At 37.3% G+C, this 12,485-nt stretch overlaps 1 protein-coding gene across 1 annotated transcript in view; it reads left to right on the top strand.

Annotated features, from left to right (window-relative positions):
• The first annotated feature begins 5,218 nt into the window (after positions 1-5,218).
• The window catches only part of LOC122189328 (sodium channel protein type 1 subunit alpha-like), a 36,376-nt gene continuing 29,109 nt past the window's right edge, over positions 5,219-12,485 (top strand). The window contains exons 1-5 of the mRNA XM_042888440.1: positions 5,219-5,518; positions 6,564-6,682; positions 7,309-7,398; positions 8,491-8,619; positions 11,787-11,878. Coding sequence (XP_042744374.1) covers positions 5,246-5,518; positions 6,564-6,682; positions 7,309-7,398; positions 8,491-8,619; positions 11,787-11,878 — 703 coding nt within the window. The 5' untranslated portion in view covers positions 5,219-5,245. The remainder of the gene's footprint in view (positions 5,519-6,563; positions 6,683-7,308; positions 7,399-8,490; positions 8,620-11,786; positions 11,879-12,485) is intronic.

Genomic DNA, 12,485 nt, shown 5'->3' with positions numbered 1-12,485 from the left:
AGTCAGCATTTCTAGATCAGTATTTGCTGTGTATGGTGAGCTGATTAAATATAACATTTGAAATGTGAAATTCTAAAGTACTTATCTCCATTTGATCATTGCAGTATCTCTCCAGCCTTGATTAACTGTGCTTAATAGACATCCACTGTCTGTGAATGGGAGTTGAGATGCCTTGATCACAGGCAGGATCTCAATGAAGGTGTCTTTATCTACAGGCAATATTCAACCTAACATCTTTGGGTTTCTGAACATCAGGCCTATGTGTTTATATGCATTTTTATTTTTATACTGTTAAGGTACTAAAAAGGCTGCTGATTTTGTTAGCCTAAAAAGTGGGCCTTTTAGTTATGTCAGCAAAAACTGTGCTGCACACAGTTCAGTGTGGTTAAGTACACCTTTATTAATTACTTGGAAATACTTTGTTCTGGGTGTTTAGTTATTATCATTATCTGAACTATGTGTAGGAATTATTAAAACTTGATTTTGCACATTGTCACTGAAAAATGATTTATTGAAAAATGCACAGATGTGCCCAAATAAGCTTTTGAAAATAGTGCTGATGAGCACTGAAAAAGGTACAGAATCATAAGATGACAGAACTATAGGGGCTGGAAGGGACCTCTAGAGACCACTGAGTTCAACCCTACTGCTAAGCAGTTCCCTACAGCAGGGCACACAGGTAGGCTTACAGGCAGGTACTGAATATCTGCGGAGAAGGAGACTCCACAACTCAGCACAGGCTGTTCAGTGCTCTGACAGTAAGGAAGTTCTTCCTTGTGTTAGTATGGAACTTTCTGTGTTTCAGTTTCTGCCCATTGCCTCTTGTTCTACTGTTGCTGGGCTATGAAAAGAGACTGCCCCCATTGACTTGAGCCCCTCACACGAGATGTTTATAAACGTTCATGACATCCCCACTCAGCCTTATCTTCTCTAGGTTGAACAGACCCAGGTCTCTCAGCCTTTTCTTGTGAGGGTAATGCTCCAGGCCCCTCATCATCTTTATCACCCTCTGCTGGACTCTTGGACTCTTTCTATAAGAGCCCTGTCTTTTTTGAACAGGGGAGCCCAGAACTGAGTACGTTACTGCAGACATGGTCTCACCAGGGCAGAGTAGAGGGAGGAGAATCCCTCCCTCAAGTTGCTGACCACACTCTTTTTAACGCACCCCAGAATCCCACTGACCTTCTTGACCACAGGGGCACACTGCTGGCTTATGGCCAACCAGTTACCCACCAGAACACCCAGGATCTTCTTTGCAGAGCTCCTTCCTAGCAGGTCAGCCCCTATCATGAACTGGTGTGTACTGTTACTCCTCCCCAGGTGCAAGGATCTACAGTTGCTCTTGTTAAACCTCATCAGGTTCCTCTCTGCTCAATTTTCCGGTCTGTCCAGGTAGAATTGGGCTCTGCAGGAGCATGGGTTTTAGTAGTTGCAGCCTTTTGATGGTTGGTCTCATTGTAAGTATTGCTTCATGTTATGCTCTTTTATTTACTCATTTTAAGGTACTTGCCCTATGTTAAACATGGAGCTATTTGATTTTGTGCAAACAAAATCCTGTCAGAGTGAGACATTTTTATTCCTTATTTTTCTGTGAATGAATCTACTAAATGTATGTTAAAACCAATTTAGAAGATAATACAATTTGTCCTTTATTCTTTCATGTCCTGATGCTCAGAGAAAATATTCAGTGGGCTATTACAAGTGGAGGAGCAGATAGAAATAATTTGACAATCAGAATTAAATATTATACATGCTGGAAATAAGTTGAAATCCAAATAAGAGCAATTTTCTATTTATACTCCTACTAGTTTTTCCACTATACTTCGAAAGCTCCTTCCATCAAAAACACCCTTCATGGAATTTGAGTGTGTATCTCATTCTGAAACTCTAAATCTATTAGTTATTATCTGCAGTGATTAGTCATTACCCCCGTGAGCACTTGTGAATTCTGTCTGTATTAATGGTCTCATTTGCCATTCTAGAAAATATTGTCCTGAAAGGAAAGTTTCTGTCTTAGGTTTTTGTTTTAATAGATAATTATAGTACAGTAGCACACGTTTGCTTTCTTTGATTACTTTTTCATCTGTTCCTAATACTTTGCCATATATTTCATCAGTATATCTGGAATTCCTTGGATTTTTCTTATGGCATAAAAAGACTCTGTTAAGTTTCATAGTCATCAAAGTCAGCCTTAAGCTAAAACCATGATTAGTTTATTTACAATCAATTCAGTTCCTTCTCTCAAGATGAGAAAAACAAGTACTTTTGAAGTTAATTAGGAAAAAAAAAAGTGAAATCCATTAAATGTTTTTGAGTTCCTGACCCTTAGGCTATTACCCTTCAGTAACTGAAGTGCATTTATAACTGTTACTTGTGGACCAATCACTTTTGGGCCAGAGATACCAAAATGTAACATAGGATTTGCAATTCTGGGGTTAGATTCAATGGAAATTTCATAAATACTTTGCACTGGAAATCAATAGACTTCATTCTAGCATTGTATTTACCTTTAGCAGCGTGTTCTGGTTAATGTGTGGTTAGGATTTCTCCCCACTGATTTGAGTTTACACTCTCTGGTCTATTCTCTGAGGTTCTAGAAGGAATCCCATCCACCATTGCTTTGTCATTACTTCTGGGAGCACATTTTCTGTTGCCTCCCTCTCAGAATTGTGAGAGACTTTAACATCCAATGCAAAGGCTGGCATTATTTCTGAGGGCAACACAAATGCTTGGCAGATGATGGAAGGACAGCACTTCTGTTGTTCCATGTGAATACAGTGCTAATATAGGTCTCACATTGTCCATTAATGTTTGTCCACTTGTTTATCTGCTTACAACTTGTAGTTCTGCTGCTGAAGGAGATGTGTGGTTTTTTTATTTCCTCTTGATCACTACTTTTGGCAGGTCCAGCCTTCAGTTCCCAAAGCTGTAGCGTTAAATCCAGCTTCATATTAGCTGAAAAATTTTCCTTTGCTTCACTTATGGCAGTCAGTGCAGTTATCTGAAAGGTCAGTTGCTCTGTTATCCTTAAAATCTCTTGGAAGATAAAATTAATTTTCTTAGAATTATTACAAATTGAAGAAAAGAACATATTGATTTTTCACTCTGTTTATTGATTGAAATGGGCCTGTGGTTTTGCACAGTAACAGTTGTTCGATTATACGCTTTCAGTTTGTTACAATGGTACATTTTGATCTCGGAATTGCGGTGCCTGGTCAGATCTCATCTTGCTTTTAAAGTCCCGGAGGAGGAAAAAAATCTGAAAACCAAAATGAAATTATTACACGGTCGTTCATGTTGCACAGTATGCCAGCCATTGGCATATTCTTTTCAAATAAATACACCTGTGCATTGAAAGGAGCAGGCTCTAGTTACAAGAGCATACAGATTCCCTGTCATGGGCCACAGCTGAGCTCACGAAAGTAAGGTAGTGCAGCTGGACTTCAGGCAGTAAGAATGCAGAGTGCTTTAAATCTCTGTTGCTGACCAAAGGTGTGTAATAGGGGGGCGTAGTTGGTTCTGTTGTGAGTCTGAAAGGGTAAGTCATCCTTTAATGATTCTCAATCTTCTTCACCTTTTGTGGATGAGAACTGCAGTCGTGTAAATTGCTGGCAACCGTAAGAAATAACGGTGAATTTGGACCAAGTGTAATTAGTGTATAAATATTTATAATGATTTGGATTAATTCAGTACTTTTTAGGGCCTTGCCACCCACCCCTTTGTCAGTGACTTCAGCTCAAGCAAAAGATACTCTGTTAAACCCCAGAATAAAAGCAGGGTTTGTGAGTATGTGAGAAGATGAAGTTACTTCTTCATGTACACCTTTTGCTAGGCTGCTATGAGAGGCTGAACTGTGTTTTCAATCACACCTGCAACCTGTCAGCATGAATAGACAAGTCAGTGATTTGAATCAAAATCATGGTAGTTCAAAGCAATTCAATGTCTTTCTTCTAGGATGTGGGGAAAAAAAGTAGTTACCAAGCAAATAAACATAAACAAGACCTCCAGATACTACTGCACACCTCCAAAACATTGAGACAGCTGTGAAGCTCTTGGAAAGTAGTATTTTATGATTATCTTTCGGTTGTTTAAGTTCTGTGTAGCAGTCTGTATGGAGTTTCATTAGTGTTGATCAGTGGTCACATCATCTCCTAGCGAGCCTTGTTCTGAAGAGATGCAGATCCCTGGCATGCAGAGCAGGGCTGCTTTCCAGCATAGAGGCTATCCCAGTTCCATCACTGATGCTACTGTAATTGTTATTATTTTGAGAACTCTATCTAATGTACCTGACTGTATCAAATGACTCTTAATTACTAAGTGTGGTGTGAGAGTATGCAAGACTCACTGTCAGCAAAGTGTTAGTGAAAAACAATATCAAGCAGCATTGTGCATTTCGTGGTGTGATGCATTCTGCCTTTCGTACACTTTTGATGGGTCCTTTTGACCTGTTTACCTTTTGAAGGTAAATGAGTAATTCCAGGAGAAACCTCAGCAGAAATCTGGAGGCATGTTTGCAACTTGGTTGTTTTACAGACTCTTCATCTTCTTTTTGAGCTTGAAGGTTTTTAAAAGTTTGTTGTACAGGTTGGTTATTTTTTTTTTTTAATGCTGATGAATAGACAATGCAAGTGTTCTCTCACCATAAATTGTAAAGCCTGAGCTACAGCAGAATCAGAAGAGAGTCTGAGCTCAAGACCTTTAAGGTAAAACCTATTTCTTGTTGGGTTTTTACTATGAGCTGTGAATATCTCCTAGGACGTACTGAGACCTCAACTGTACAAACCTCCACTGTGATAAACTCAATGTTGGCCTTGGTTTGAGCAGGGCATGGATCTGATGAGCCTCTTCCAATTAATATTTTGTGTGCCTACGGGATCAGGAGGGGTGGTAGATATGCGACTACTGTTAGCAAGAAGTGCAGAAATTAAAGTGTGAGGTTGCTAATACTGTGAGTTGTTTCAGAGAAACAATTCAGCAGTTGCTAAAGTTCTGATAGAGATGTGATTTTGACGCATCCTACATGAAAAAGAGGAAGGAATGGGTTTTGTTTTACATTACCCTTTCTTCTAATTGAATGTGTTTCTAATTCCTTCTTTATTTTCACGCAGGATTTCACAGAAGGAAAAAATAATGTATCTATTTTGTTTTAGTTACTGTTCTTGTTTTTTCTTTTCCTATTAATTTCTACTTATCAAGAGCTTTCTCTTTTAAGCTATTTCTAGCACTGAAAACAAACAGAAAGAAAATGGATCCCTTGTTTTGGCCACTGGAAACTATCAGCTTTCAACGGTTCACTCCTGAGTCCTTGGCAGCAATTGAGAAAAAAATTGCTGAGAAAAAAGAGAAGCAAGCCAAACTTAAGCAGGAAACTACTGACCAAGAAGTTGAAGAGGATAAAGTGACTCCTCAGCTTGATCTGAAAACCTGTAAAAAACTGCCGTCTCTCTATGGTGACGTTCCTGTGGAGCTTATTGGGGAACCCCTGGAAGATTTGGATCCATACTACAGTGATCACAGGGTTAAAATTAATAAATAAATAGATAAACTTTTTTTTTCTTTTAATTTTATCTGCTATACTCCTAAGAGATAATGAAGGTTGTATTCAGAAGTTGCTGCTTTTGGATTGCAGACAGATCTGTTGATAGCTTTTTTTTTTTTTTTTTTTTTTTTAGAACATTACTGGTATTTGTTGGGGTAGGCATGCTAACCTATGTCCCATACTGTGTAATACTACAAGGTATTTTTAAGGCCCAGTCAGTAATCAGAATTGATTATGAGAACAGCATACACTGGATAGATTTTGATCAAAAATAGGTTCTGAGATAACTGATGCTTTGTTACTCAGAAGAGTTTCTGTGAAGTATGTGAGGCTGAACTCAGTGCCTGTCAAACAGTGGGTTACCCTGACTTACTGCAAATGCTTTTGCATAATTGCAGATATACAAACTAGGTGAGGCATATTTGAAATGTTTCCAGTACTCTGTATAGCAAAAAGATTAATTTGCTTTAGACAACATCAATTTTTTGTTACTTTGTAATGTCTCGTCAGCTTTCTTAATTGTATAATATTGAGATTGCATATACTCCATGCCACTGCAAAATGTTTTTCTTTGTTGCCTACAGCAGTATGTGAATTAGATGCTGTAGGATTCTCCTCCAAATTAAATGTCTGTTGTATGATTCCTTATTATTATACCTGAAGAGCAGAATGTTCCACTCAGTCTGACGTCGCTGTCTGTAAAATAGACCAGCAACTCACTGGAATGTGGTCGTTTAATCAGAGAACATGAAGCAGGCTTTGTAATTATTGATGAAAAGGGCCTTCCAGAGACTTTTTTTCTCAAAGCAAACAGAATGATTGATGGAAAGAAAATAAGTCTGATTGCTCCAAAGGCATCTACGTGAATGTTAGTTAGCTGTTTTTGATTAGAGACAATTTTTACTTCATCTGCCAATAGTACTGAGCTGCAACGGACCTTATGGTAACTAGGAGGTAATGTACACAGCTGCTTGATCATTTTATTTCTTTAAAATATTTCATGATTTTTCTTTTTTTTTTATAGACTTTCATGGTGATCAATAAAAGACGGACTATTTTCCGGTTTACTGCCACGCCTGCCTTGTGTATACTTGGTCCTTTTAATCCAATCAGAAAAGCAGCAATTAAAATTCTGATCCATTCATATCCTTTGCTTGAGTTCTGTCGTTTTAATTTTAGAATGTATGGTGCACATTTATGTGGTTTTCTTCATATTAATCAAATTGTGGCTTTCATGCTGAGAGCAAAACTATTTACAAGATGCAATATTTACAAATACTGCATTTTAGTGTTAGAAGAGTTAGATTTGAAGATGCTGTTATGAAACAACATTTAGAAGCTAGAACTCTTTGTGAATCTCCAGTATAGTAACAAGTTTAAAATTTTAGTTAAAAACAACCCGGGGACTTCCTCATAATTAAAACAGAATGGCAATTACAGCAATGCTTTGCTGAAAGAGTCCAGTGTTTCCCTAAAAAGGATATTTTGGGCTCACGTTTATACAGCTCTGAGCACAACTTCTCCTGTATTTGGAAAAAGATATAGTTTGAAGGAAGTTAAAATATAAAGGCTTGCAGGTGCAGAGCTGCAGGCTGAGTTGTTTCTGTTCTTTCTGCCAGATATTTGTTTTCCTTTAGACTTGTTCATTTGTGGGAATAGATCCCTCAGTATGGCTGACTTTCTGTGCATAGTCATGCCATTGCTAAAAGCAACTTTCCTGAACTTCACTGTTTTATAATACAGCGCTTTTTCCTTAGCTTATTATTCACATTATTTGTTGGCTTCATTACACTGACTGTGATACTCAACTGTGCCTCCATGGCTATAGATACGCTTGCATCAGAGTTCAATGGAAGTGAGTAAGTATCTCAGTTGCCTTTTCTTCACTCTAAGGAAACTAACACACGAGACTGAAGAAGAGTAAATGATGTGGTGTGCTAATTCTGGTGTTCAAAAACCCTCAGACAGGCTGCTGAGGAAGATTTGAGATTACTGTTTTATAGTTGGTCTTTGTGGAGCTTCAGCCTTTTTTCTTAGAGGCATACGCATGTGCACTTCATATTGGCTACTTCTGCCATCTGGTGTAATGTAGAAGGTTGGCCCATCTTTCCTTTGGAGGCTTCAGCCTTTTAGAGAAGTTGTACAGCTTTAAGTTCTTTAAGTTCTATATCCCATATATATCTATATATCCTATAGGATAGGATGAGATAGAACTGGATAAAATAGACAAGCTGAGTGTTGTCAGTCTCTCCTCACAGGACCTGCTTTCTAGCTCTTTTACCATGTTTGTTGCCCTCCTTTGGGAGTTTCCGAGATGCCCCCTGTTCAGCTGCTCACAGTAGGAAGCCATCTATTTAGACTGTCATCTTACCTTTGGCAACTGTGCCCTTTATCCACTTTAACTTGAATGAATATTCCAGAATTAAAACTTGAAAATGTGTCTGTGGCATCAGAGGTTCCATATTTTTAATTGCTCATATTTTGGGGTAAGGACCATGATAATGATTGCTTAGTTTTATATAGACCTTATTTTGGGTACAGAATTTTTGCTAGAATACATTTATGAAACATGCAATCTTTCCAAGGTTTGCAGAAAAAAATGCCTTTTGTTGCTACAGTTCTGCCAAAATGTAAAGCCATGGTATTTTCTGCCCTGCTTTAGAACATGTATATGGACTTTCATTATTTTTCATAAGAGTGTATGAGCTACTCTTCGTCTGGAAATAGTATGGTATACTTAGATGAACATTTGTAATCACAGATCTACATGGAAATTGCTCTGAAACTCAGGGATACATCTTTTTATACTCATGAAAGTAATCTATCCTGTTGGTTCTACTTTTGATTCTATCCTGTAGTTAAATCACAGAAAAGGTAGAATGTCCCTGAATGCATTTCAATCTCATTCATGTTTTTATTTCTGTATCTTTAATACATGTTTTCCTTCTCAGACACCTCTTCACTGCCATATACACTGGTGAAATACTGATAAAAGTATTAGCAAGGGGATTGGTTTGGAATGAATTTACCTTTCTTCGAGATCCATGGAACGTTCTGGATTTTGCTGTTCTTGTGGTGACGTAAGTAAAGCTCAATTTTTCTTTCACACTCAAGGGGACAAATGTACACATGATATGCTATTTTGTGTTCCAAAGTTCTTTGTAGTAGTTGACATTCTATGGCTTAAAAATTGCTCTGTTTCAGTCACCCCCTGTGTATCTGCTGCCCAGTGAGAGAAAAATGGGAGACTTCAGTAGTCTTTAAAACAAGACCTAAATGTAAAAACTCATTTTTTTTGAGCTCCCTTTAATTTGCTTTGTGTCTTAATGCATTATCACATTTAATAGACCTATTTTCTCAACTTAGTGCATTCTTATCTTTCTTTTAAGAGTTCTCTGCATAGACAGCCAAAACCAAGCATGCGTTATGTTGTCTTATTTGTTCTTCTCTGGATCAGATGAAGCTCAATTGAGAAGGATTCAAAAGACATTACAAGGTGTTGAATGACATGCTGATAAGTAACAGATGATATCTAAGTAATGTAAAGCATTGCTCAAGGAAAAACAGACCTCACTTTACATACGCAGCTAGGAGCTCTGAAATAGATTTCGTTAGTTGGGAAGAACATTTGGAGTTTAAATAAATGATCTGGTGAAAACACTACTTCATGTGCACTTATGGCCAGAGAATAAAATAGAATGCAAAGATATTGAGGATGAGATACAACAAAGTGGAATGCAAAGTTATTTACATACAGAAATCTTTATATTTTTTTCAGGATGCACCTGCAGCCTTCAAAAGGCAACAAAAAAGAGACAGAGAAGGATGAGTAAATGTGCCTCTTGTGTTCCATGTAAGGAGAAACTAGGTAGCGTAGAACTCATGAAAAAGAAAAAAAAAACACACAGTAGGAACATGGTAGAAATCTCTAGGACAGAACCAGAAAGAGAATAAATCCTTTTAATAAAACCACAGATGAGGTAAAGGCACCAACTGAAGTTTTCAGATGGCAGAATGAAAATGAAGGGTTTAGCTTCTCACAGCATGCGTAGGTGCATTACCATAGGAGGTATTGGATTTCTTGTGTTTGGAATGTTTCTGGATAGAATGCTGGAGGAGATCACAGTTAGGTTTTATTTAACACAAAAGTAAGTTTTCATCTTCAGGAAATCCCTGAGCTACGAATTTTCTGGAAGAAGGAAATCTTGGCCTTGATTCAAAACTCTTCTGTAAGCCTTTGTCATGGGCCATTCTTAAACATGGGATTAGTGGCCAGATGGATCCCTGCTGTGATCTTAATTAAGCTCATAGTAAAAGCAGTTAGCTATGTGGACAAGAAATGAGGAAGAAAAGAAGTCAGAATTTGCATCTCAGATGCAGAACATTTGTCTTGAAAGCAAGATAGTCTGGTAGCAGTGAACAGATACCTCAAAGCCAAGTCTGAGCTTTCAAAATTTTCCCTGCCATTTAGCATTGCTGAATATGCTCCGGTTGTTTGTTTGTTTTTAATTTATTAGAGAATCTTGATTGAAAGGGACTTTTAGAAATCATGTGGTTCAAAAGTGGAGTTGATTTAAGTTAAGTTGTTTGGGATCTTGTTGCTCAAGTACTGAGTTTCTCTGAGGGTGGAGATTCAGTAAATCTCCCCAAGCAACCCATCCCAACTGCATTTTGATTTATTTCACCCATTTACCTAATTGGAATGTCTTGTGTAATAACTTAACTCTGTCATCTCTCATTATTTCATGGTAAGCTTCCAGGAACTGGACAACTCCAAATTCAGCTGAATTTTGTCTTTTTCCTTCACCTTTCATACACATCCTTTTAGAATACCTTAGTCAAGACTTCCCTGCTGAGATTAGGGGATATTCTGCTGCACTTGCTTTACTGTGCAGAGCGGAGCATGTGATTCTTGTGCTTTGAAGAAAATACCCTTAAAGATCAAACCTTCTGTTCTAGGGGTTACTTTTCCCTATGAGACAATTTCTCCTGGGTTCCTGCCAAGCAAATCTCTGAACAAGCTGGGTCTGTTGTCTCGAAGTCCAGGAATTCATCCTCCTGTTTATCTTGCTTACTGGTCCCAGGGTCTTTAAACTTACAGAATCTAATGGGCTCTGTAACAAAGACAGCTTACAATTGCCATATGCATGACTAGTTTTCCCTCAAGAGTAACAAGTTATGTACTCAGATGTCATCACGTACAATCTACAAACCTCTAAGGATTTTAGACTGAAGACGTACACAATCAGTAGCTATCAAGTAGTCCACCAGCTGTATGCACAATTATGTTTTGCAGTCTTGCTTTGCTACACGTGCTCCTGATTCATTTGTATTCAAGCAGTTATAAGCACTTTTCTACATATTATCTATAGTATATGGAAATTAACAGTACAGTTATTACTTCAGGTACTTTAATCTTACAGGCTAGGCAAAGCTGTGGTGGTCTGATCTGTTACTGTTAAAAGTCATGCTTTGAGTGAGTAATTGCCTAAATCATCCCCAGAGGTCCTTTCCAACAGGTGTTTCTCAGATACTGTTATTGAGACTTCATGTTTTAAGGAATTCTGTTACCAGTAATGATCTGATTTAAAAAAGGGTCACAATATCCATTCTCACATGAAGGACATCTTACAAAGTATGAGCTAGCCAGATAAAGTGTTGCATAGAATATGAAGCTCTTACAGTCCTCATTTCCTATCATTTCCAAATTGCTGAAAAAAATTAAATGGAAAATGGTTTCTATATTCAAGTTTTTAATTGACTGGCAAAAGTTACAAGCAGTACAGAATTAACATATTTTAAAGCTAATTTTGCTCAATTCCCTTTCTATAAACTATATATAATGTAGTTTTATGAGATAGTTGCAATATCTGTGTTCAGTTTAATAGGTTGTTTCAGCATATACTTACTTTAGCCTTCTGAGTCAGTCAGTTTGAAATGATGTGATTATGTAATTGAAGGTTTTATATTTATTGATATTTTGGGGGGATAAATATTTAAATACTTCAGCATCCAAATCCATAGGAAGAAAATCTTGTTGTGTTTCTTTTGAGTGGCACTGTTCAAAAGGCTCAATATTTTATAATTATTCCTAAAAATGAATTTAGATTCCAAACTTCAGGCTTCTATTTCAGGATATATTTGCCTTTTTCTTGTCTTTATTGTATTAATTACTGTATTCTCTGTGTTCATACTCTCTGCAAAGATGGATCTTTGTCATTCAGTTACATGATGTTTAATTTTATAGGTATATTAGTATCTGTACAACATCAGGCAATATTTCAGCTCTTCGGACATTCAGAGTACTGAGGACTTTGAAGGCTATTTCAGTAATACCAGGTAAGGAACAACATGTATGACTAATCACCTCCTTACTTCAACAGAGATTTACTAATTCCTCACCTTTTCATAGGATCATAGAATAACCAGGGCTGAAAAAGACCTCTAAAATCATCCAGTCCAACTGCCCATCTGTCACCCTCAGTACAACATCTAAACATTTCTTGAACACCTCCAGGGTTGTGTTGTCTGGTCACTTTGTGTCAGTTAACGTGGTCCCAAGGTGTGACTGTTTTGCAGTATATAGAAACATTCAGCAGTATGCTAACAGAATGTTTTATCATCCCTACTCAAGATGATTTTGCCCCAGGCAGATTTTACTATTTCTCCTCTTTCTATACCATCATTAATGCTCACTGTTATTTACTTATGTCTTTTCTGAACAGTGCACCCTATCCAATTTCTTCTCTTAACATAGTAATTGCTATAATAGCATATTCCTGGTTTATGTTACACTTCATTAGCTTATGCTGCTGTAATTATTTTACAAGAATGTTGGCTTCACAATATTTAAGAATGTTATTTCATAAGAGGTTATTTAGCCAGCATCTTAAGCTAGATGACACCTTAAGCTTTAATATTCAAGCTAGCAAAATCAGTTTTAATA

Source organism: Lagopus leucura, unplaced genomic scaffold (assembly GCF_019238085.1).
Source record: "Lagopus leucura isolate 7727_CA_CO unplaced genomic scaffold, USGS_WTPT01 Super-Scaffold_100157, whole genome shotgun sequence".
In the NCBI taxonomy this organism is placed as follows: domain Eukaryota; kingdom Metazoa; phylum Chordata; class Aves; order Galliformes; family Phasianidae; genus Lagopus; species Lagopus leucura.
The sequence above is the reverse complement of the archived record's forward strand: the minus strand, read 5'-3'. Positions and strand labels throughout refer to the sequence as shown.